The 26,950-nt window shown below is 38.2% G+C and overlaps 2 protein-coding genes across 9 annotated transcripts; one reads left to right on the top strand and one right to left on the bottom strand.

The window, feature by feature from the left end:
• Positions 1-4,383: 4,383 nt before the first annotated feature.
• Positions 4,384-13,304, bottom strand: LOC116250513 (transcription factor bHLH154-like). Its single transcript, XM_031624182.2, has 6 exons — positions 13,182-13,304; positions 10,680-10,831; positions 7,710-7,775; positions 5,639-5,704; positions 5,171-5,218; positions 4,384-4,916 (listed from the first exon to the last, which is right to left on the bottom strand). Exons 2-6 carry the CDS (start codon positions 10,785-10,787, stop codon positions 4,794-4,796), a joined length of 411 nt encoding a protein of 136 aa, XP_031480042.1. The 5' UTR covers positions 10,788-10,831; positions 13,182-13,304; the 3' UTR covers positions 4,384-4,793.
• A 5,054-nt stretch (positions 13,305-18,358) lies between these two features.
• On the top strand, positions 18,359-26,733 carry LOC116250273 (ubiquitin-like protein ATG12). Of its 8 annotated transcripts, none has more exons than XM_031623884.2 (6): positions 18,362-18,684; positions 18,894-18,952; positions 22,745-22,825; positions 22,914-22,976; positions 23,886-23,998; positions 24,975-25,235. In XM_031623884.2, the coding sequence occupies exons 1-5, from the start codon at positions 18,651-18,653 to the stop codon at positions 23,943-23,945; spliced, it is 297 nt and encodes a 98-aa protein (XP_031479744.1). In that variant the 5' UTR covers positions 18,362-18,650; the 3' UTR covers positions 23,946-23,998; positions 24,975-25,235. The 8 variants fall into 8 exon arrangements, with proteins under 8 accessions (XP_049932699.1, XP_049932698.1, XP_031479744.1 ...); XM_031623882.2 differs by having other exon boundaries at positions 18,364-18,684; positions 24,971-25,235; XM_031623881.2 differs by having other exon boundaries at positions 18,369-18,684; positions 25,034-25,235.
• The last annotated feature ends 217 nt before the right edge of the window (positions 26,734-26,950 follow it).

Raw genomic sequence — 26,950 nt, 5'->3', positions numbered from 1 at the left:
TATATTGACATCTCCACTGACTGGTATTGCTTTATCCATTTTTTCTTAATAGTAATTTTTGGACAATTCGTGTTAAGGGCCCGAACACCTAACATCGTGTTCGACCATTTTACAGTCTTTTGTCGAGATTTTTCTAGAAAAGAAAATCAATTTGCACCATCCCAAAGAGAGGCAATTTAGTCATTTTGAATACCGAACATGTTCGATCGGGTTTTGAATTTAAACCCAATTTTTGTAAAACTGTGAAAAACCTGGCATTTTTGGACATCTCATAAGTTTATTTCGTTGATCCAGACACCCTACTAAAGTCCCCTAAAATGAAGTTACAAAGCTTGCTCTTTAATAACTAAGTTTCTCGGAGAATATTTGGTCAGGTTTTTTCTACACAACCAGGTTTATAGTAATCTTGCTAAGCTTCAATTCTTTGCAAAAAATTCATGCATTTGGTGGAAAAACAATACCAATTCACCTAATGAATACAAAAGACGCGGTGAGAAGGAGAATTGACAAAAGTTTTCAAATGAAAAGCAGTAAAAAAGAATTTCGAGGGAAGGCTTGTCGATAGTTTGATACTTTTGGTTTTAAGGGAAGGGAAGTAGCATAGCTGGTCAGACAGAACACAGGTAGATGACGTCTTTCGCATATTGGTGCTATTTGCCTGAACCACAAGAAGGTAGGGGTGCGCCGTCGAGCTGAAGGCGGGTGGTATTTTTTGACATGTTGGTAAAAAAATAGATATTTTAGACTTTTTTACAATTTTTTTACCTTTTTTTTTTTATTTTAATGAAGCATCTTGGTTATTGCACATTATGAGCAAATCCTTGTGAGACCAAGCTGGTTACATGCACAAAATTTGGTGCACTAAGAATGACCAAAATGCTCTTATTAAAATAATAAAAAAACTTTTAAAATGGGTAAAAAAGATTATAAAAGATAAAAATGTTTAAAATGTTAACTTTCTTTATAAAAAAAATTAAAAAAAAATGCTCCCACGCCTTTGGTGCATATTTGGTAGCATGCAATTGCAACTCAATCAGTCGTTAGATTGTGGTTGGCCTCCGAATGTGCGGCAAACGAGTGGTCAATTCTGCCTCCAAATTTGTTCCTTTTATCCGAGGGCCAGAGCAGGAAACCTATTGACATTGCTGCTCGGTGACAATTTTTTTTGAAGGAACTCATGGAGACGACATCCTTCCTGATAACGAAATCCTCTTGAATTGTATCGAAGCTGAAAAGTGTTCCACCACTGTTCTTGTGTCCAATCACAAAGTTTGGCTTTGGCTGAAATGAGTGAGGCAATGCTGCCAAGGGAAGCCCAACTTTTCCAGTAGACATGATCAAATTGCTGGGGTGGCCCATAAAATGAAATTCTGCAATTCCGCGTCATCTCTTTGCTTTGCTTCGCTTTTTGGGGTCCGACAGATGGATGCTTTCAACTTGATAAGCTTCTCCATTTTGCCTTGCCTTTTTCTGGTTTGATATGATCTGTGCCTGCGCCACTCTGTGCATGCAAGACGTATAACCAACTTTGGTTTGATTTTTGATGTCGTGTAAAGCAATTTGATGCATTCTGCTTTGCTGTACTGCTCCCATTTTTCTGATTTGATTTATCAGTAGGAAGAAGCTCCAGCAGGGTTGTTTCGGCAATGGTCAACTCCAGCATCGACAGCATTCTACTACTACAAAGTTGATGTAAAATGTAGTAAATATGTCTCATCAAAGTCTTAGTTTTAGCTTTCAATAAGACAGCGCAAGATGGTCCAGATCAAAGAAAGGTGCCTTCTGCAAAATTAAAGCGTTCCAATCCACAGATGAAAGTTGAGAAGATACAACTTGCAGAAAAGTGGTACCTACCAAAACTTGCTTTCAATGCAAAAGGACAGAAAAAAAAAAACTCGATTTTTACAACTCATTTTCTCATCCAAGGCCGTTCATCCATGTTCCTATGTGACCTTGAGTTGAATCGCCACCATCCATGCATGCTTTGTGAAAGGTGCCATTGGAGGCTTGTAGAATATAAACAGGCCGCAGAAACAAGCCCCCATATGTATATCATTTTATTTTTTCTCTATGAATTTCCATACGAATCTGATTTGCTTTCATGTGCTCAACTGATCTATGTTGGTGATAGATATGGGTTTATCTCGATATCAATGTTTATATTATTTATATATGCAAATGTGGCTCTACCCATGAGTTTGAAGCGTATCAGGAAACTGGAACCAAAATTGAGCTAAAACTCTGACTCATTCGGATTATAATACTTCTATTAAGTACATCTAGTGATGAGAGTATATCAATATAGATTATAGACACATAGCAGAAAGAGTTTGATTTTATAAAAAAATAGATCAAACTCGGACCTGTGCTCACCATCAAAGGGCGGCGAACAACTAAGAAGTCTGACTGCTTCCAGCATTTATGTTGACATGCAATCACAACCCTTTTTTTCAAAAAAAAAAAAAAAAAAAAGTCTCTACTATCTTGAATCAGGGGCAAAGCCAGAAATATTTGGCCAAGGCACACTAGTAAAATTTTTTAGGGGCATCAACCATGTAAATGATAAAAATTGCCCAAAACTGTCAATATAAAAATAAGTTTTTTTTTTTTCTTTTGGGTGGCAATTGCCCACACCTGCCCCTGCCTCAGGATCCAATAAAATGTCGGTAATGAGACGAGGTCCACTTCAACTATGTCTTGGTCCTAAATCTGGCATAAGCCCCAACAATCTGGATATTGTATGTTTTTGTGGTGCTGCTTGATATATGCCAAAATCTCAGTTGTCATGTAGGATGCATGCAATTGAACTGATGACCTCTTTGCGTCAATTTGTTGCGAGAATGTCCCCCATTTGGCTGGAATACGTGCGCGTGTGCTACCATATTTCTTGGTCTCATATGATCTGACATCCAATTTGTATTGGAATCCAATTCGTGAGGATCGTGAAGAAAGTCCAAGTCCAATTGGTGATTCAGTTCCAACTTACTACAAATCTTTATTTTTGCTGAATATGATTGATTTAGGAATTGGATTGCGGGTTTGATTATGAAATGGATTAGGCAATGTTTGATTACTTGGATCTGATGCATAGCTGCATGGGATCCATATAATCCATTGTGCATAGAAACCCAGTGGACTTTAATTTTCCTCCAGACCTATGTTTGTATGATATTAACTTGTTTTAATCACGTTACCTTTTATGGGCTGCTAACTGGAAACTTTGTTCTTGACAAATTTTCTTTTCAAACCCTACGAGGGGCGTCTGGTAAAAGGAACATTATGTTCTTAAAACACATTTCAAATAAACCACGTTTTTGTTCCAGAATACATTGTGCGATTATGTCCAATGGTTGATCATTGGATTTATCAATCACACCCATTTTGTGGAAAATAATATGGTGGTCTTAGAACATTATTTCATGAACACTTTCTTACCAAATGGCCTCTTTTTTAAGCATAATTCCAAGTATTTGCGTCACATTTGTAATGTTTTAAATAAAGGTTTCACTTTTAATAGCAACTGTCAAAAAAGAGTCTCAGAAAGCATGATAGTTTATGTTCTTCCAAAATTCTCCTTTTAGATGTAAAATGTTCTAATCTTTTCCACAAAAAACTGGGATATCGCTCTCATTCCTTTCTTTTTTACATAGATTTTGTCTAAGGCTAAGAGGGTAATAATAGATTTATCTCCTATTCTACATTTGTCAATAAAAGTTGGAACATATCAAGAAAATTAGAACAGTGATATGGTCAAAAGTTGGTGTTACATGAAAATCTTTCTTCTCTTATATTTCTCGAAAGAGAGAAGAGTTGTTGCTTTTTTAGGTGCTTGTTAAATCTTTAATTGGATACCACACATGGTTTTTAGGTGTTTGTTCGACTCATTTGACAAAATGAAACAGTTTGCTGTTTTGCATGAAAACGTATCCCGGAAAATTATTCCTTATAGGTGTATTAGTACGGTTTAATGCAAGGGAATAAGCTGGTGAATTGCTTCTCCAAAGTACGCAGACGATACAGAATTTTGTGGGTAGTTCATTTTTCAGAACCTTTAAATTGTTCTTATATATGAGAGTCAAGAAATTTTCAAGCACGAAGCTAAAAATATCTGACCTTTTTAACAAATAGTGGACTCAAGATCACCATTTTGGCGATCCGAAGTCATTGCAAAATCTGCAAGAGAAGACAAAGCGGGAACAAAAAGCTCCAAGCTTCGTTCCCGGCATTCTCTCGCCCGTCATCGCTTAGTTGGCAGAGAATTTCCTAACCATCTCATGTGTCATGGTTTCCACAATTTCTAAAACTTCTGGAGAAAATTTTGATATGATTTGAGGATTCCGTTCAAAAGTCACGTGTTTGTGTGTGTCGCGTGTCTGTGGTTGAGAAAGCAGAACCCTTTTAAGGATCATATTCCCCTATATACAAAGAGATATTGTTACATGAGTACATGCATTACATACACGAATCTTACTAAATACAATATCTAGTAAAACAATAACCCCCTTCAACTATTTCCACATATTAAGATCAAAGTTGTACTTCTTAGTTGGATTAGTAACATTTCTGTCAGCCGCAAAAATCGCCGAGAACCACTCCTGGCTCTTCAAACTTATTTTATCAGCTCGGACACACAATGCATTGGATTACCCTTCAGTTGTTAGTTGCCATCTTCACTTCTTTATCCGTTTTTCAGGTGCTCCCAATTTCTCTAACTACTTCCAATCTTTTGCTGACCACTCACCAAACACTAAAGATTAACTTATTGAATACGCAGGTTACGGAAGTTGATGACGTCAAAACTTAGGGTTTGCCATGACAGGTGCCCAGATGTCTGCTCCATTGCTCTGCGCCACATTGAGGGTGTAAGAGATGGGCACAAGGCACAGGCCTCTGCTTCTCAACGAGCAATCTATTGCCTACAAGAAATGCAAAGCAGGATATCATTTTTTATATTATACTTAGAGAAAACCGTAAAGTTACAAAGGTCATGGGCGGGAGGGCCAGAAGAAAGATGGTAATGCGTACTTTTGGGTTTTACTGGCAAATGGGAAAATTGGGGAATTCAACTCTAAGCCTCGACTTACTGCACGCAGCCAGGCATCGAGAGACTACCACCTTCGAAGTTAAAAAGAATCTTACTCGATGAACATGGAAAACACAGATCCCTTACCTGTAGTTGTTCCACCGGAGTTCCCCGCAGATATGGTGCACTTAAAACCTAAAATGGTAAAAAATAAAAGAAAATATTATATTGACAAAGCCGATGAAATAAAAGTGTCGAACAAGCCTCCTTTCTTTTCCATGGCAAAAGAACATGAAGACATGAGTCAGACCACATCCGGTCGTTGCAGACTCCGTCCAGCCAACTAGATACTGCCTATCCAGACTTCGAGTCGAATTTTGGATTTAAATGTGCAAAATACACAGACTTTAGTTCAGTCATTTACATGAAATAGGATTCAAATATTCAGTGTGAAAATTCTATGCTGATTTGAATTCGAGTTACTAATCGGATTTGAATTTTCTTACTTTATCCGACTAATTGGATCAAAATTTGGCTGCAATATCCTGTATTCAAGCCTTTGAATTACTGTCCTATGAATAAAATTCAGGGGCTAGTTCGGAGATGAAGAGAAACCTGTATTTGGTCATGGAGGAACTTGATGTATCCCATGGCCTCCGTAAGAACCGAAGCTGTGTCCGTCTGTGACATGCACAACATCAAGAACAAGCATTAGAATATGTTGCTATAAAACTTGCAAAAAAGGCGTCAAGTACCTACAGATGCGGAGTAGTCAAATATTAATCAAGTAGGAAACCGGTAGGATAAAAAACTATGCCCGGGAGCCGCAAAAATCAAACATGCGCACCTCAACCACCTCAACCTGACTCTTACTCTGTGGCAAAGCTGCATTTCGCTCAGGGAGGGCAATTGCGTACCCCGGAATTTGGATTCAATTTCAAAAAAGGACACAATGTAAGTGCCACTCTAAAATTTAAGATGTTCTCTAACTTTCTCAAGTTTTTCTCTAATTTTTGTTTTAGAAGATATTTTCAAATTTAATTCAAAAACATAAAAGACATATATATCATTTACCTTTTCGAATAAGAGGCACCGTGGCTGTCATGTTTTCATAAGATTTGGCAGTCGAGTTTATATTCCACAAAAATCGCTTGATTACTTCTTTTATTGTTGGTGAGTAAATATTTTTTCTCGTAGACAAATAAAGACTGTTGGATGTTCATTTACAATTTTTTTTTTTACCCTGCACTTTTATATGGTTCACATATGTTATTGATTGGCCCTAAATATGTCTGTGCCCTTCAAAGCAAAATTTCTATGCCAGTCACTGACCTAACGGAAGCCAGCTAGGCCCAACCGACTATGAATTGTGCCAACACTGACGGGAGATGTCAGGCTCTTATACCGGCAGAGACCAGACATTAGCCTTTTCACAATCAAAAGGACTTCCATTATTCAGATCCAGTGCCATAGTCATTTTAACAAGGGAAGGGATAGATGCCATCCTAATCTTTAAGACACCTCTATGAGTTTTTCATTTAGTTGTTAATACTTTCATTAGTGCAATGACAGCTTCCTGACTTCGTTTGTGGTGAACATCAACTATAATATTTAAAACTTGTCAAGTTTTTAATGATTCATGTAATATGCAAAAAAAGGAACTCTGTCTCCTTGTATTTGGACTACTGTAAAATGAATCTTGCCCGTTCGACTGTTTGATTGCCTAGTGGTTTTTAATTTCTAAGTATTCCTCGTACAGTATAACTGCACAAATAGACATGGAGCCTGGAGGGTTCAAAAATGTCGGAATAAAAAAAGGTGACTATCATTTGAAAAACGAATCCACATGTACGTGTTTGTAACTCATCTAATAATGGTTTGATCATAGTTGCAATGATTCATGGTGATGCACACTTATTATATCTGATCATTGTTGCAAATAATTCATGGTGATGCACACTTAGTACACTAATCTTCAAAAACCTCACAGATACACACACACACAATTTTCTCGCACTAACATTTATAAATCAACCCTAGCAATTAGCATAAGAATCTCTCCCATGGAACTGGTGAAGCCATAGGTTTGGACTTTGAACAAGTCTCTTTTTGGTGATACAAGCGATGGATCGTCTACGAGTTCATTCATGCGTACTTAGCAATATTACCGATGCCAGATCAAAGCATGTCTACATCTAATGAAACAAATAATCTAGTGTTCTTTGACGTTGTTTTTCCAGCGTTACTGATACATGTGCAATGCAAACCCCAAGAGTCGATGCCCATTGAACTATATCACTCAACACTGCTAGTGATATTATTCAGCGAGCACAAGAAAATCAGACAACTAACGCTCTCTATCTTCTTGAGTATCGTTTGATGACCGTAACTAAAAGATCGGCCAAACAGCGACATTTTTCTATTGAAAAAAACACACGCATACATGTCAACTTAAAAGTACAATTTTAAAAGAAAAAATTCTCTAAAAGACCCGTATGAGCCAACGTTCTACCTCATTTTTATCCGCATAGAATTTTCTCTCTGTACTCAAAATTTTCTTGGGTCATTTTTGTATATTCAAGCACCCGAACACGTCACAGACTCACATGCACGACATTTCAAACATAGGCCGCTTCGACCTGAAAGAGCTAATTAATAAAGGTAAAAGCAGAAGCACCGAACGTACCTTGCCGAAGGGAGAAACGAGTTGCTGGAGGGCCGTGATCTTCTCGCTGAATTTTTCATTCCTTGCCTGCATCCACTCAACCCGTCTTAAAATTAATACAGATATTCCCAGAGAAGATGTCTCACCGTATATAAGCCCGGCCGTCATCTAATAGATGATGGTTCCACGCACGGTTGCCAAATACCAATAGGCGATTAAAATACGAGCAGCGGGAAATCAAGCACTAGAAAAATGGGGAAGACTAGGAAGTAAGAACTAATTATTTCTTTTACAACCGTACAGACCACGGCTGCGGCCCCATCTTCATCTGACCTAGACTGCTAGACATTTTTTATGAGTTACCATACCTTGCGTTTGAGTATTTTCTCTGTCAACGTTCTTTTTAATGTGGTGGAAGAGTCAAGAAATTGAGATGACACAATTAATTAGTGGTAAACGATTCATGTTTTTTTTATTCAATGAAATCAAAGACAAACCCTCCTCTTAACACGATGAAATTAATCGTCTTTTCCAGTGGTATCTAACTATAAAGGGCTTACTTTTGCAGGCATTTTTGGCCAATGGCTGTAATAGTAGCAAACTAGAACAAAAATATGAATCTTAAGCCTAAGGTTCGTTTATACCTAATTCAAAATTAATAAATTGGCCGATTCACTGCATCAGCAACCTGACTGACTCAATTCAATTTTTTTGTGCTTTGCAATTTGTTAGTTTCTGTTTCGTGGGGCTTCCATGTCAATCTAGCCCTCGGCCTGAGGGGTTTTATATGAAAAGAATATTTTTATTTCCGGCCTGCCCGTTGTTTATAAACTCAGGTATGAGGTACATTTTTGTTGACGGTAAAACAAGGGCACCTTACCGCAGATTGCCTTAGAAGTAATAATACCAATAGAAAATAAACACTCGTGCAATTATCCTAGAAGTTAGATCAAATGCTAAATGATGAATAACAGTGATGCGCTTTTTCCCTATGAAAAAGAACACGTAGATTTCACATTGTAGAAACAATATCGGGAAGCAGGATTTAGAGCATTGAACCGGTACCATTATGTAAGCTCAATAATGAAAGAAATGACAATAATACCTCTTCACTTACTTGGAAAATGGGAACATGAACTTCACCATAGAAATGCACAATTCGGATAATGGTTCCGGTGCAATGTATTCCAGAAAACTTGTTCGAGATCAACATGCTAGCTGTCGTTTTGGCGGTATCCTCAAAAACTTTTAAGAAATTTACAACTGGCTCATTTGGATGTGAAAAAACAAGATCTTCTAAGAATAAAACAAATTGCTACTCTAAAATATATTAAGTTTTATGAATTAATCACAATATCTCATCCAAACATATTGTTGTAGGCTCTCAAATATGATTGTTGTATCTATATGATTAAAATTTCGAAAACACTTAAATAATTTTTCTTCACATATACTGTTTCCAAATCCAGGAGCTCTAATATTGGAAGATATGTTTAGCCAACCCTGGTCATACCTTTAGCACGGCAGATGATTAAGGTTATTCGTATATCCTTGCACTTGATAACAATAGTAAAATGTTACCAAAGTGAGGATAGAAGAATAATTCCAATGCCCTCGACTGTCATTACCTGTAAGGGCGGACACCATTCAACTGCCATCATGGGAATAAAGAACGACGCACAATCTTAGATGCCATTATGATAGGGACCTTTCATTTCAAACGCATACAGCATACTGTAGGTTCCTTTTTGTTCGAGAAAAGTTCGAGACAGTAAAAATGGGCAATTGAAGAAACTTTGTGTGTAGCTACATTTCACAGACCATAACTTTAAGTCGATTTTCCAAGTTCTAAACGAAATCTACGTCACATGGTTAAAGCCTAGAAATGCATTATGGATTCTTGAACTATTATTGCACCAGAAAGCTGCAACGTGCACCTAATCTTTTGGCTTTACTTTTACAAAACAACAACGAAGAAGGCACCATTTGGCAAAAGAAAATACGGATTACCTTCTTTACTGGAGACATGATGCAATGAGTCACGCTGTGCAACAATCCTATGTGCTTTTTCAATGTTTCCAAAAGGTAGTAAGTGTATTACTGGATTAAATCTACAAATAAAATTCCATAGCCTATAATATTTGAGAAATGATATATCACCACATTTTCATTCTTACAAGCTTTCATTCAGTCATCCAATAAACGGTTTTAAAAGGTTTTGAACCATTAAGATCACATTCACACTTACAGTTCAAATTTGAAAGGAAAAGAACACCCAAAAAAATCATTTAAAATGAAGGAACAAGTTCCGGGCAACTAATACTTCCGCTGGATCCTTTCTGCCATCATTTTTCTTTTCAGAATGAAATGCCCAAAGAATTCGGGACATAATCAATTATGATGCGAATGATCCGGACTGAAAGTCGGGATCTAACAAATGGGCAGTTTGACGATATTATGACTGGGATACGGATCCCGCGTGAAGAAGAGATAAATATATGAATAACTTCCGTAGAGTGGCCTACAATCTAGACCATAAATAAGGAGCGAACCGAAAGGGATCCATCGCTCAAGACAAGGTTAGTTGGACGCGTTGGACATGGGCGGTGGGGTGGGTCCGAATCCAGATAAACAGAACATAAAGAAGAGGATAAGAGAGAACGACTAATCGCAGGGGCCAAAGCAGGGTTCCGATTCCATCTGACCCAACTCGACTCAACATGCTTTCGGGCCCACTTGGTGGGACAAGGCCCGAGTGCCAGACTAGGTACGGATCCAACTCAGAGAGACTAATTGGAATTGGAGGCCTCACACCAGCATGCAATCCGGATTATTAAAGTCCACAGGAAGAAAGCAAGCGAACCACACATTATTACGTAGACAACGTAGCTGAGCTACCCACTTGTTGAATTTTGCCAGACACAACAAAAGAAGAAAGGAAAAATAGAAAGGATGATAAAGAAGAGGAAGGGGGGAATTAATTACACGAACCTTTATAGAAGCTCTAGGCATGGCCCCCTCCGTCCTATATTTCTTTATGGCATCGCAATTATTGGCCCCTCCTTCAAGAGATGAGGCTCTCCTCTTGAGCTCTGTCATCGGCTGCAACTTTCTGCCCCTTTTAATTTCAAGTTTGACTTCCGCTGCACAAAAAAAGAAGCAGAGACCAGCTTTCATTATTATGCAAAATTGGAAGCCAAAGCTCGTCAATGCAGTGGATGGGTTCATAATGTTTCATCATCAACTGAAACGCCCCTTGCAAAATAAGTCACTTCTGTTTGTCATGTGAACAATGCTAGCAAGGCAGAAGAGACGAGGCGAAGCACAGGCTGGACGGGGCTTCCAGAGCTGGGTGTGGGGAAGGCCAGATTCTGTCCTTCCATTTGCATACACATTCTTGGGGCAGACCCAACAGAATATGACCCACATGGCTCTGCTTGGTGGATAGCTAGAATGATCGTGCGAATGCTGCTTACAAGCTGCACAGGTGGGCGCCAGGGCCATGGACCCATCTTCATCCCATCCAGTTAGATGGATCTATATATTCATTCATGGAATGAACATTGGGAAACTCATAAATACTGGCGCTTGACATTTCACATCTTTTCAGGCATTGTTTCATCAGACATCTCATCCAGTGAGAATTTTGAACGCATACAACTTCAGGCAAGAAAAAGAAAACTATTGGTAGGTAGACCTTCACCAGCATGCTCGTACTAAGCAAATTAAACAATGCGAAACAATGAAACAGTTTTTGGTGAACGATCCCCATTATTTAAAGACATAGGTCAATATGTTCGGCCGCTTTATGAAATCAATGGAGAAAATTTCCCTCTCTCTCTCTCTCTCTCTCTCTCTCTCTCTCTCTCTCTCTCTCGTGTTGACGACCGAAAGATGTATTCTAGCGTGCAATCTGAAGTCAGCTTGCACCTGGGTGGAGTTGATTAAGTAAATAATCAGATTTTAGGCAATGGCCAATCATACGCTGCGATCTCCGAATCTACTTACGCACCAAGAAGAACGACACTGATTAACCAATAGGCATAATGATTCAAGAATACAATATACTTTCTTAAAAAAAGGACAAGGAAAAAAATATAGCGTAGGTTCTGCATAAATTGATGGTACTTCTAAAGCACAATAGAATATAAAATGATTTCCCAGACGAATTAGTTGATTAAAATAGTAAATAAATGAAATCATGCAATGATTTTCGCCTAAGCGGGAGGGATCTGTATTTGTTAGTTAGTAGGTAACATCATGACAACAAATTCCACCTTGGTATCACATTCACAGGTCGTCTTAACTCTTCAGCTATCTGGAATGCTACTATTGCCGTGATACAGTCCCTACAGGTACTGGACAAACACCGAATGTGCTAGTTGCACCACACATATGACATATCCAAGCAGGCAAAAAGCCGATACCCTTCTACATTTCATGCAGACATACGCCTATGCACATGTACACACAAAAATACACATGCAACCACGATGTAAATTCATGAAGATGGAAACCAAAACATCAACAATATACGGTGCAAGGGAAATTTTCCTCACTTCCGTCTCCGTGCAATAGCGGCTGTGAAGAAGCAGTACCCTTTCCCTCTAAAGTTTGGGACTTTCAACGAAGGTGTGTGAATAGCCGCCATGCAGTTTCCATATAGACCGTCCGTCCATATAAGCCAACGGTTGAGATGTAAAGTGGCGGTAAAGAAGTCGCACAAGAATGTTCGATCGGTTTTTCCACATACGAGGGTTTTGGATGCACTTCCTTAGGGAGACTTCTCGGCCATCCTACTGTTTCTGCGGACTGCACGCTAGTCAAGAAAAATGAAGCCAATGGACAGATGGACTGGTAGCACACGGAGACAGCAGAAAATGAAGTCGCTATTCAAGCTTGACCACATAGGTGGACAGGAAGGGAAGGAGAGCGTCGTTCTGAAGAGTGAAACCTCGTCTATAACGTGGGGAAACAGGATGAAATGGGACTGCTGACAAACCAAAATTTGTCAACACACAATTTGGAATAGTCTCTGTCCCTCTCCCTCAAAAAAGTCCATGCATCTTTTGGCTATTCTTACAGTCGGTATTGTCCACCAAAATAACAAAGGGCTAGGACAGCCCTGGCAAAGAAAAGGACCAGATTATCCTTTCGCTTAACCAGAGTGACGAAACTTTTTTACTTTAGAATTCAAAAGGTCGAGCAGTACGTGGATAGTTCCGTCATTTCGTTCCCTAGAAAGAGGGAAATTTCTCTCGGCGTCTCGCGCATGGAATCTCCGGCCATCGGAACCGCAAAAACCGGCCGCGATCGAAACCCGAAAAGTTAACAGTCCGACTGAAGCGAGCAAAGAACGCGATGGATGGAACACTAGACTTGCCGGCATGCGATCGTTCGGCCGGACGACGCCATTGCCGAGAGTTTCGTGAATTTCGAACATCAAACGCAAGAACTGCACAAAAATCTCGCCGGAGAATTCCGCATACTTACCAGAAACAGAAACTCCGCATCCGGATGAAGCAATCCACGTCGTTCTTCGCCGGAAGATTAGAATAGACAACTTATCCGGCGTATGGAGCAAAAGAACTAGTGCGCGCCAAAGGGGGATGAAGAGTGAGGAACTCCTGTCCGCTTTCCTGGGTTTTATTGATAAATATGACAGCTCATCAACAGCCGTGCAGACTAGTCTTAGCCGCCGCTCAATCGGCTCGGCTTAACCATGATTAAGCCCATCGCCCTGCCCCGGCTCCTCAACCCTAACTCTCATATTTAAAAAAAAAAAAAAAAAGCTCGAAGAAAGCCCGGGTCAGCCAAGATACTTGATCAAAATAACTGCAGAATATATATATATATATATATATATATATATATATATACTTGAATTTGTTACATCTTGCTAAGAATGTTGGATTTAAATGAATAATTAAATAATGGTAAGAAATAGATTTCCTTTTTCTAATTGTGGCTGTTTACGAAAATGGATTCTTATAAAGTGAAGGAATATTAGTGATTGAATATGTTGAATTTGAGATCGGAGCTATCTGTCAATCTCCATCGGTTTCACAAGATGATAAAAATCTTAACAACATCCCGTCTTCTAGTATGACTTTTCGACGGACCTTCTCTCTTCTGATATTGTTTTGTCATGTTCATCTGTCTTTAAATTTTTATTTTTTAATTTTATGTCTTAGTCCAATTGTCAACCATTCTAAAAAAAATATCACAGTGTTATTATATCATATGAAAGAACAGAAATGTTCATTTTTCGGTTTGCTTTTTTTTTTTTTTAACAAATCACAAACTATGCATGCTTATATGAACATTATAGCAAAAAAATGTGCCTGAAAATGAAAATTTCTCTAGAAGGATCCATTGGTTCATTGATGCTTTAATGTATTCTTTCTATAGAAGTTTTCAGACATAATTTTAATATTTCCTTTGTTTTTCTCACATCTGAAATTCTTTATTTTTTACAATTTTCCAACTAAATCACCGAAACCTTGTCCATGAATTTCGTGTTTTTATAATTTGATCCATAGTGGAGGTATGAGGTCTCAACTATATATAAAAAAGGGGCTTTATTACAACCATAATTCAAAGTTAACGTAAGATTTATTAATGTTACAATAAAAAATTCAAAGCACGGGCTCTTTAGTTTTCACGCGCAAAGGGAAAAAAAGGCACCAACTTGTCCACATATGAACACAGATCCAGAATAAAAGAACTGGTCTGAAATTCAGGACAAATCTTCGGTTCTAAAATGTTGCCAATTTGCGCTCCTGTCTCGTAGTGCGGATCGGAAGTACGTGGACCCGGTTTTTTCCTCTACTGAACCTTCGTTGGCTGGACACATGGTAACCAGGTTCGGATAAGAAAAGCAGTGTCCAACCAATACAAAAAATCCGGATCCGTCTTCTATCCTCTTCGGATTCAGTCATATAAACGCCAATCTAGATCTTTTAACTTAATGGAATCGTAATCGGATCGCTGGATTTGATAACATGCTTCTGGATCCGGGAACGAAGTTTTCCAGAACAAAACCGACACGTTTTTTTTTCTGAATCGGGCGGGGAACCCCGAGTCCGTTCCTGGAACAGCGGCTCGAGAGGGGTGAGCATGGGGGCTGGGGGTTTGAGAGCGAGTGGAAACTAGCAAGAGCCGAGCCGAGCCGGGGCAGTCCACGTCATAGAATCGGCCGTCTTTTCTTTAAAATAATTATTTTCTCTCTTCTTCATCGTCGTCGAGAGAAGGAGGCGGTTTCCTCGGTGGGCCCGGCAAGCACCCGAGACCCCGCCCTAAATTTATGCTGTGTAGTGGGACCCACCTTCTCCCCCCAACCTAAAGAGCGTCAGCCGGACCCACGCGGTTGCTGCTGTGGGTCCCACTTCAACCTTCCTTCCTCTCCCCCCCTTTTCAAAGAACGCGAATTCGTACCACGTAAGGGAACGGAAGCAATCACCGCCTCCACCATTGTCCAAAATACCCCTCACTTTTGACCGCCATTGACAAAACTAGACTCCCCAACGCTGCTTGTGCAAACGGATCGAACTTTTCCTGGGATTTGGATTGTATCGGCTCCGGAAACCTCTCTCCATTTCCTTTAGTTGGTAGTTAGTGTTTTCTTTCTGCTCAAAAAAGACAGTGTATCCAGTTGGACAGGACGCTCATTCGATTGTTGTGGGTTATATATATATATATATATATATATATATATATATATATATATATATATAATAATAGATGATTCGTTTATATATATCACTATTTGATGATTCATTGATGATTCATTTATATATATCACTATTTGATGATTCATTTATCAGTTGTTTTGTGGATCTTGTGCTGTTTTTTCTTGCTTTGCTGTGGATTCGTCAGCCTCTTCAACTCCTTATTTTTTTCATTTTCCTGTTTTGCTGATCTTGCATTGCTCATCTTGGTGTGCTGTTGACGTATAGTCACGTCGACCTATAGTCATGTAGGTCAATTTTTTATCTATTTTTTGAGGCAATGTTTTTTATCTGAGTTGTTGCCTGTCATTATTTATGTTGAACCGAGTACGGTTGCAGATTCAGTAAATAAATTTAAAGTAATATTTGGAAATTGGCTGCAGCAATTAAGGGAGCAACTTTTTTTTTAATCGTGAATAAAACACACAGATATAAATTTACAAGTTCTTGAAATATTTTTAAAACAGTTAAAAGTTTGACCCATGGCACTCTTAAATCCGCTGGGGGATCCAATGATTTGATTCTGATAATCGCCGAATCTGATTATCTTTCCCCTTTTAAATTGAGTAATCATGCAAAAGAATACCTCAATTCTTTTGCTTCAAAAGAGGTAAATGATAGGCTCAAGCTTTTCAATATATGTATATATTGACACTGGTTTTTATAAGTTATAGAAAAATTGAATAGTGGTGTTTATGATATCTAAGAGATATAAAAAAAAAAATTGAATGGTGACTAACTTTTAAGAGCCACCCAACCATTAACTAACGATGTTTGATCTATCATGATGGATGATTAAAGAAAATACAAGGAAAAAAAGGTGATAGATATTTTCGTTTATGTAGTACTATTTCATATCTTTTTCTCCTTGTTTTTCTCTCAACCATATAGACGGCTTGGTTAGATAGCTGAAATATTGGAAGACAAAATCCCTACTTAATTTCTTTTGTTAATTGAGTTTTTCTTAGTTTTGCATGCCGTACTTTAAGCTCCATTCGGGAAGTCTATCATACTAAAGGAGACGATAAAGCTTTCATGCTGTGGCGGAGCCAAAAATTTCTCGTCAAGGGGCAGTAGCATTTTATACATAAATAAGTTATAGATGTAGTAATGTATAAATAGCGCAATTTGTATGGGGCTGGTGTGGGCAATTGCCCGCAGCAGCGGACACTGGCCTCCACTACTGCTTTGGTCTCAATGCTCACTAAATCTCACCACTTACTGAACTTGCTATACAATAATGGAGAGCCAAAATTTGTAAACCAGTTTATGTAGAGGACCAGTCAAGTGGTTGTGTTCCTCCCTCTGGGTTCAGAAACTTCTCTTGCAGTTAGTTGGCTCTGCTATTGACAATGGAGGTTTAGCTCAATTCCTTCGCATTTCATCCTAAAGTTGGAGTACTGTTCTTGTTCATACGATTGTCGATACAAGTAGATCGAATCAAACTTTTATCTTTCTCAACACTTAAAATTTTCATCTGCCTTGTCACACTTCTCATTTGCATGAACTTCTCACAAACGACATTTTTGATAACTTCCTAATGCAGTCCATCTCAAATTATGCATCGAAGGTAGTTTCAGAACAATCTCATTCAGCTTAAATATAAAAAATTTGAAAAATTATATTTTGGTTCTTGTTAAAATTTTGAAACTATAGTTTGGCCTCCCTAATAAAAAAAAAAAAAATCTTAGCTCGACACCTACCCAATGAGGTAAAAGTCCCATGTCCAATGCAATGGTCAAAATTAATGTCATTGGCCTCATCAACATCTTTTGCTTCACAGATCTTTCTACCACTTAGAAGCATTTTTTGATAAATCTTGTACAATTCCATATATAAATTATCTTCCTGCCACTTAGAAGCATTTGTTGGTAGATCTTACAAAATTCCATATATAATTTTCCTGCTTCTCACAACCTTTGTATTACTGGCTTCATTATATGACACTGACTGCTATTCTAACCATGGAAACAAGTTAATGAGGTAAACGCCAGTAAGTTCAAAGAATACGGTCTTTTGGGCATGTATCGTGCATTTCAAGTGCATGTTTCACGTTTCCCGAGCTTGCACAAACAGTATTGGTGATCATATTCTTATAATACGTCCCTTTAGCAACAAAATTCCTTCATTTGTGTGCTCATCTTCAAAGATTTTACGACACAAATTCATTATATTAGAAATTTTGTAACGTTCAACTTTGAAAAGTTTAGTCCTGTTGAATATTGTGAGACATTTTTAAATGATTGGTTGTCATGATTCTAAGTATTTTTGAGATGAAAACCGAAAATATTAAGGGTCAGGTTGAAATCCATTGAACCAAGAGCCCAAGCTTAATATGGGAGTGAATCAGGTCGTGACAGCAATATTAGAGTTGGTTGAACACGCACTGACACGCGTACCTTATTAAGATCAATTGTAACACAGCACTTTGAAAAATTTAGTTTCGCATTAAAAATTGTGAGATATTTTCAATAACTTGTAAATTAAGAAGCTTGTTAATTGATTTATTGTCTTGGTTCTTAATTTTTGTTGTTGTTAGGAGATGAGTTGGGGTCCGACATGATGAGTTGGGATCCATCGAGCGAGGGGCCCAAACCCAGTGTGGAAGTGGGTGAGGTTCTTGGTAAGAACCTTGGGAACATCAAGAAATATTATGTTGAAAGAAACTATATGGGGTCATAAACCCTAATTTTGCATGTAAAGATACAAATTACATGATTCATATATGTGTTGTTTGGTTGTGTGTTGTTAAATTGACAAGGAATTATATAAAACTGAGAACACAAGAGGGGAAACGAGAAGAAGGAAGATAATATGAAAAATATGAAGATATAAACGGATACACCAGTAGATTGATACGGTACCGTTACAGTTATTTATAGCAAAGATACGAAGGACTTCCTCCTAAGTCCTACCAATTCAAGTTTAGTTTTTGTATTGTATTATTGATGTTCCAATTCCATGCGAAGATAACGAGAATCGACATATTCGATTCGAACCCGATCCGTGGCATTTTGTGGGACGATCTCCAAAACTGGGAAGCAAAACTTGGTGAGCGCGAAACCGTCCACGTCGGTGAGCGACGGAGGAAATAAATCGTTCGATCACTGCTTGAGTGGTAAAATTCGAGGAGTAAGGAAAGCTCTTCAGGGAAATTCCGGCACGGTTTAATTTGAGCCGATCGGGGAAATTCCTGGACATAGCGGATTACGGAAAGCTCTGGCTTTGGGAAATGGCGGAGTCGCCCGCAGCTCCCGTCCAGAAAGGTGCGAATCGTGAATCTTGCTCCTGCTTAGTCTTCGGGGCTTTGGAAATCGAAAGGGCCTTTCTTGAGATGGTGTTTTCAGCCAATTGTCCAGGAAACTAGGACAAATTAGGATTTCTTTTTTGCGTTGTTCATCGTTAATTAATTGTGCTCTGCCAGTTCCCTGAGGTTTAGTCATCGCTTTCCACTTGTTGTTCTTCTTCGTTACAGTCGTTGTTCATCTGAAAGCGACCGGCGATGCACCCATTCTCAAACAAGCCAAATTCAAGGTAAATATTCTTCTAGAATTTCTTCTTTTTCTTCTTCTTCTTCTTCTTAACGAGACTTGCAGAGGTTTGTACTTTTCCATTGATGTTTCTGATCAATCTTGAGATGCGTTTAGTGAGATTAGTGAACTCGAGAAACTGGTTTTACCATGCCCGCGGTTGTGATCCTTTTGTTTCACATTCACTTTAATGCTGTTGTTGGGTCAAAAGAAGGTATTCTAGACTCGGGGCAGTTTGCAGTCCTATAAGGGACGTGCGCGGTTAGTGGAAATAATACAATTTTGTAGTGAATTTATGATTTTGTTAATAACAGGAACATATATATATATATATATCCACAATAATCTGATGGTAGCTAGTGCTGATTCTCCACTCGAATTTTGAGATTAGAATGGAATTTCTGTTACGCATAAGGCAAATAGAAACAAAAAAAAAAGACTTTATATTAGATACCTTGATTGCTAACGGAAGTAAGAGGAAAGATTGGACGATTTTACTCCAAGGTTTACATGTGCTACCAATATTTCATTTGTCAAAATGCCCGTCAGAGGCAAAAATCTGTGGATTCTAACTAGTTAAGCTATCCGATGTGTTGGTTTAGTTTTAATGCCTTGATTGTGCTGATAGTGACAAGCGAAGCCCCCTTTGATCTTTTAGTTGGACAGAGTTGTCAATCAGGGACTAGCAAGATTGCTAAGGAAGGAAGTGAAGCTAAGAAGCAGATCGACGTGAAACCAGAAACAAGACGTTAACAAGTACATGAGAAATGTGAAGTGAAAAGAAGCATGCAAAAAGTGAACTTAGAAGCTCTACCGGATGCATAAATAAAAGAATAACACAATATAGGGTACTTTCTGATCTAATTGAAGTGCTATACGCTACTGTCTAGTCTAAATGAAGAAATATACTTGTGTAATATGTGTTTACTGTTTAGTAAATACTCATCTGCTGTTATAAGACATTAGTTATTCTACCGTATATGTTCAATGATATCTTGATCATTATATCTGATATGCTCTACATGAGGTCGTTTTCATGCATATATCAAGTGTGGAAAATAAGTTTGAACATATCCAGGTCAAAGTCATCATGTTAATATTATACAATATGTAGCAAGTAGAAAAATTAGGGATCAGCGAGGTGACACAGTTTTGAAGTCTTGTGTGATGACTAACCTTAAATCCTTTGAAGTTGAACAAGATTAATCGTGTGAATCAGCGAGGGCCACCTTGCAAGACTAAATGCTCCTAGGTGACCGATAGCAAAGTGGTACCATGAGGGAAAGGTGAAAAAGAACCTCATTTGGGAGTGAAATAGAACATGAAATAATGATCAATTGCAAAAAAACTTAAATGAGGTATTTGACTGTCAGGGTGAATCAGGAAGGAACTCTTTAATGGTTCTACATCATATTCTATGTGAACAGAACATATTTTTTGTCAAAGAGATTCAGCCATTGGCTGCAGCAGTGATAAAACAAATTCTGTCTGAAGGGTGATTTTGACTAGACAATCATGTTGTTATCATATCTGTCGTTTTGAGGCCTATCTAGTTATTCTCCTCTTGATAATGAAGCTTATCCACATCTCACTTGCTGACCTTGTTTTATATGGTTTTATTCTGGATTCATATCTGCTATTTAGAGTTTTCTTCAATTTGATGCTATTAATTCTAAATGGGATCATTTCTTGACTTAGTGGTACACAAATGAAACAGTTCCTTGTGATCTTCCTTTATCACAAACAAATGTACAATATGCTTTAGGAGGGGTTAAGATTAAAATGAATAAAAAATGGCATGTGCACTAGAACATTGGCATTCAGACAAAAGCAATGGATCTCTGTCACCATTTATCTTTTTGCAATCAGTTTTTTTCAATAATACTCTGTTTTCAATAAGATACAAGTAATTCAGTTCTCGTACTTGCTGTTCTTTTCCTCTCGTTCAGATTAAATCTTCCCAATCAAGGATGATAGTTATTGTACCATTTTATTTTTTTTATGCATATAATAATGTGAATTTAGTCATATGTCACTCTCTTTTTATTTGGTCAACCAAATAAATATGAAAAGAAGGTAGTGTTCATCCAAGTGCTGACGATGCCATGTTTCTAACTCATGGAATTAAAAGAAAGGGACATAAAAGGATCTAGTTTACTCGTTTCAGGTCAAAAGGTGGGGAATTGTTTATGGTAATGGTCCTTGTATATTTTACAAGATGTGATATGGTTGCAAAATGACTGATCCCTGTGTGATACCTGTGGTCTTTGTTCTAGTCCCTTACGACTAATTTATTTTCGTGAACCTTGTCTTTTCAAGGTTTGGCTGGTCGAGAGTTCATTTCTTTTTCTCTTAAGTGTTTATCTGTTGCCTGTTACCTCTCTCATGCACACATATGCAGACCATTATGTTGTTCCCATCTTTACATTTGACTTGCTTTGGGTTCTCATCCTCACACTTCTATTTCCATTTTCCCAAGAACCTCCAAGTACCATTTTGTTGTCTCCCTTGTTGGGCATTGTCATCCAAGGAGACGGTCTGTTACCTTATACATAGTGTGACTGTTTTATTAACTGACTTGTAATTTCACTTCCTCCACATGGAATTCTTTCTTGGCCTAGAAGTCCTTTACTTCCTTCTATTCTGTCACCAATAACTAGAAATGCCTAGCCTTTTGTCTGTTAGCTCTTCTGAAGTAGATTTGGGATCAATTGCAGCCATGCTTAGCATCTTAATATATCTAGGTTTGGAAAGTTGGATCTGAAGGGAAATTTGGGAAAGTTAAGTGAAGGGAATGGATCTAACCACAGGTTCACTATTCAACTGCGGAACATACTCTTTTTAGTTTATGAATGTTGACTTGCTTAACTGTGGAACTCCACTTTGCAAAAAAAAAAAAAAAAACCCAGTAAGAGAAGTTTTGTTTCAACATCAAAACAAAAGGTGGCATCTTGCAGTCCTCTTATCAGACTCAACCTTAGAGAGGATAACTCTTTGAGACTGAAATGCTCATAAGGTGAAGTTTGATACAACAGCATGCATGTTATGACAAAGGAAAAAGATAACCAGGAAACAACATCCTGATCCTGCTGTTTTCGTGCTTGAATATTATTAGAGTGTGTCCTGTCAAGCTAATTCTTGGTCTATGTTTGGATCTTTGGGTTCTGGTAACTAGAAACATGTGCAAATTATAAGCAGGGGCTGCTATATGCCAACACAATTTGCTTTCATTTGTTTATGTTTAGGGAGGACGGCAAGTCATTTTTCTTTTGTCACTATTGTGTTTATCCTTTTACTTTGTGTATCTTATATGGATTCTTTTATTATTCTCTCAAGCTATGTAGTTAAAAACACAAGTCATGTCTAGGCCTTGAAAACACCTATGTAGGGACCGTTTGGACCTAGGCGGTCCTACCCAACGGGAAATGAGGGAAAAGACAAAGGGTCAACTGGTCAAACTAGGGATTCTGAAAAAAAATTCACCTTGATCAATCTAATAGAAGTGCAGAATATAGAACAAACAAAAAGAAAACGCCTGAGGGTAGCCTAGGTGTGTTTTTTCCTATACATCTCTTGAACACCATTTTCTAGCACTGTATGTGCAAAGATACCCCTAAAATTACCATGTTTAGGAACGTACATGTTACTGATGGAGGAAAGGCTTGAAGCACATAAATGGCAAGTGATAGTTGCTTTTGATGAAACTGTAGACAGTGCAATCTATTCTTGAATTTGCATTTGTTTTCTGACGAAGAAGAACAGTTGCCAATACTGATGGGAATTTCTTAATTAACAGATAACTGGAACAGAAAAGTTTGCAAAGGTAATTGATTTCCTGCGGAAGCAGCTGCACAGGGAGAGCTTGGTAATCGATATTGTACTTTCCCTCTCCGACGTTTTATTGTTAGTGTAATCTACAGCATTAAATTATGGAAATTCATCATTTTCTTTTGTTTTTTCGTTAGTTTGTCTATATCAACAGCGCCTTTTCCCCAAATCCTGATGAATTGGTGATTGACTTGTACAATGTAAGCTTCTAGCTAAGCATTGCTTGATTGGCAGTTTCTTTTTCATCCAATTGTGGTGACTTTGCGATGAACTATTCAGTGTAGTATCAAATCAAACAGATGTGCAGCTAGGAAAATCCTAAGAGAATTTTTTATAAAATGGAAGAAAACTTTGTTTTTCTTCCAAGCAGCTTGCCTTCCCTTGTTAAAACCAACTCAGAAAGTCCAGTTTTTCTAGTAGGAGCATGGCGTTATGTTTCACAAACTTCGTGCATGAGGCACAATGATATTTAAAATTCAGGTAATTTCAAAAACAAGGGATCAAGGGGCCCAAGATTATTTTTCTGTTATACAAGCTAACTCTGGGTCTGCCTTTCTTAGCAGTCTCTGGCCAGGCTTATTATACTGGGTTCTGCATTGCATCGGTTGCAAATTTCACCGATATCTGTGAAAGTATTTTAATATTATTGGTGTTTTGGTGATAGCTGATCACATTGGCAAGATATTGCAATATTTTCCAAATGTCTCCAAAAAATAAATATCTAGCTAATATCATGATAATATATATACATACACACACACACACACAGATATATATATATATATAATTTAAGAAACTTTTGTAAATATTTGTCAATTGTTTGCAAAAAAGTATTGAAAACTCATAATTTTTATTAACTTTTACTTTATTTTCTTCATTCTTTTTTAACTTTCTGAGATTTTCCCAACATAAAAAAAAAAGTAAAAAAAAAAAAAAAACTTCTGTAAAACCTTCCCAAGAAATTCCTGAGAATAGTACTGGGACTATCTTTGCACTGACTTGCCTTGTGACCATCCAACAGGCCAATCGAAATTTATACTAATGTTTATATATTTATGAATTTTGTTTTGTTGGTTAATCACTTTCATTCATTTGCATTGACTACACAGAATTTTGGGATTGATGGGAAGCTTGTCGTGAATTATGCTTGTTCAATGGCATGGGGTTAGTGACAAGCTGGAATTGCTGGTGGTTGTTTACTGTCGTTTGTCAAAGGCACCAGGTGAGTTCTCATTGTTCAAGACACAATTTTGTTGTCTGTATTGTGTGGCCTTGTTAATGTGGCCTTTTTGCGTCTAGTTAAGGAGCAAGGCCACACTGATCATGACCTCACTGATCTGGTTCCTTTCGTAAAACAACTAAGGAGCAAGTTTCCTATTTGTCTACCTCTCCCTCATTGAGCTAGTATGTTGTAGTTCTGATCTATGTTTCATGCACACTCGCATGGGTGTCAGTGTCGCACTGGTATGAAGAGATGGACACAGCAGGCCTTGAAAAAGTAGCTACTTGGACACATAAATATATTGACAAAGGATAGAACAAATCCTAGAAAGGATTAAACAAAGCCGCATCTCTTTTTGCACCTATTCCCTTGTCTTTCAGTGTGGAATAGTACGAAAAGCGGAAAAGAAATGAGAGTGTACCCCGACACAATAAATATGGAGGGATCTCTATAGACTGCAGCCTCTGTTTTTTGAGAGAGAGTGAGAGATGGGCGGGAATGTCATGCAAGCCTGCCCTTCCTGTGGATATGGAAAACAGATTCGCAGGACCCACTTGCTTCTGATAGGGAAGGAAAAGGGACTGAAAATAAGCAAGGGAGGTGAGGATTAAGTACAAAAATTGACAAGAAGCTCAAAAGAGAAAATGAAGAAGAAAAACGTTAACCATGTTGTAAAACTTGTTGAAAGAAACCCTAGAATTCTTCTTTTTTGGCGTATATTATTTTTCAGCAAGATTCCAACGGCCACTGGTGCCCTCGGATTGAGCCTTGCACACTCCAGCTACCCTCTTTGTGCAACAAGTTGGTGTAATAGTGACTGCATGCATGATGCATCTGTATGAGCACTTTTACTTTATTGTCTTTATGTGTCTCGAGTTTATTTGGATACTTGGATTTATTGGTATTCTATGCACTGTTGGGTATCTCTATTTATATCTTTTATCGTTGTTTTGTCTTGCCTTGTATTTTTAGCCAGCTAGTATGGGTTGCCGACCATTCTATTGAGATCTTTCTCAAGCTCTTGCTTCCTTATAGGCGCTTGGTGGGACTTGGACGAATGGGCTGGAGCTACTTGAGATCGACTGCGTGATACAAAGAGGAGAAGATTCTACATACCTATCGTTTTACTAATTCTGGACTTGATGTTAGTTGTATTTGAAACAAACTACTTTTTGTGTATAACATTTATGAAACACTAATTTTATTTTAATTCAATTCGATTGAAATGCGTTTGTTATTTATTTGTTACTAATTTACTATGCCTAGAGATTTTTTTATGTAGTATTTAAGAAAGCTTTCCTTAAATTTTTCAACTTCCCTGCAGTACCTCTGTCATCTTCAACAGACTTCTCAAGTAAACCACCACATTGTCGTCTTCAACAAACGCACACTATAAAATCATCGCCAATGGAAGCAGCAAGGGCATCATTTCTACATGGACCCTTTTCATGCATGCGGACACTATAGATATGCGCCTCTTGGCTTCATCGGTGTTACGGGAGATGACATCACCCTCCCTCTCACGTAGTTAATCGTGAGCATGTTCAGGATCAACATCGCCAATGGCCCTTACCATGATCCTTCAATCTTCATCAGCAAAGCTGAACAGTACTTTGTACAGCATCGTTTGAAAGGAGGGAAAGGGAAGGATTGAACAATCCCTCCTTTGTTTGGTTGGCTAATTAAAAAAGAGGGAAAAGGAAGGAAAAAAGCAAAGCGTGTTTGATTACAGGAGAATGAAAGGAAATGAAGGAATTGTATAGTGTAAATCTTTTTCCTTCCAAATCGGTCGGATTGGAAAGAAAAGAAAAGAAGTAAAAAAGTTTTTTATTCTCACACTATCCTTCTTTTCCTTTTCCTCCTTTCTAAATCCACGTGCTATTTAGTCTTTTCTTTTCTTTCTTTTTTTCCAAACAAGCTTTTTAATTCCTTTTCTTTCCATTCTTTTCTCTTCCCTTTCTCTTTCCTTCCCTTTCTTTTCCCTCCCTTTTCCTCCAACCAAACAAAGGGTTAGGGCGCTAAACCTTGCGAGTCCCTTTTCCCTTGCTCGTTCGTCCATGCTTTTTTCTTTTTCTTGAAACAAATACAAAAAAACCACCTAAGTTTTGACCAAATAATAAATAACCGCTCAACTTTTAAATGTCAACAAATAAGCGCTTAATTTTTCTTAACAAATTCACAATGAGCCACTTCTTAGATGAAAACCATTCTCTTTTTCCTGCTGACAATATTACCACTTTTTTTTTTCCATTGGATGGTCATGGTGACAGCTGAGGAAGCACAGCTGCCGTCACAGAGCATGGTCTCGGTGCTACCATAATGCAATTGCCGCTTGCTTGATGTAGGCGCAGTACCACCTCTGGCAACAAAAGCGTGAGGAAGCCGCCTCCATTGCATGCTACCAACAGTACAGAACCAGCGAACCACCAAAAACAAGAACAAAGGAGACCCACCACTCACCATCTGGCCATCTCAACTATCAGGCCCTCGATAACAGTTTGATAACTCCTGTACCACGACGAGGAATGGAACCAATTCGAAGGAGAAGAACGACAAGGGAATGGGCAAAATTGGAGGCAAGCAGTAAAGAGACTCAGAAGAACCCGGACAGCCTGTACCTGGTCAAAATAATAGAAGCCCGCGGCCATGGTTGTACGAGTTAGAGGGATGTGAAGGCAAGAGCCAATAGTGATAACAAAGAGAAAGAGAAGTCTGAATCCGTGGTCTTTCCTCTGCTGCTCTTTGGGAGCTTTCATGAAACAGGTGGACGGGGGCTCCTATAGACGCGTGGCAGCACACCCTCCATGGTCTGTGAAGATTGGTGGATCAATCTTGTTTAACAGCAACGAATTCCAGTGCATTTTGTCGTAAAGCTGAATGGTTTAATTTTGTAACTCGTCCTGACCAAGGGCCATTGTTGAGTCCGTCCATTATTTCTTAAAACACAATCTG

The sequence above is a fragment of the Nymphaea colorata genome, chromosome 3, assembly GCF_008831285.2.
Source record: "Nymphaea colorata isolate Beijing-Zhang1983 chromosome 3, ASM883128v2, whole genome shotgun sequence".
NCBI lineage: Eukaryota > Viridiplantae > Streptophyta > Magnoliopsida > Nymphaeales > Nymphaeaceae > Nymphaea > Nymphaea colorata.
Note: the sequence above shows the minus strand (reverse complement) of the source record. Positions and strands in the feature narration are given on the sequence as shown.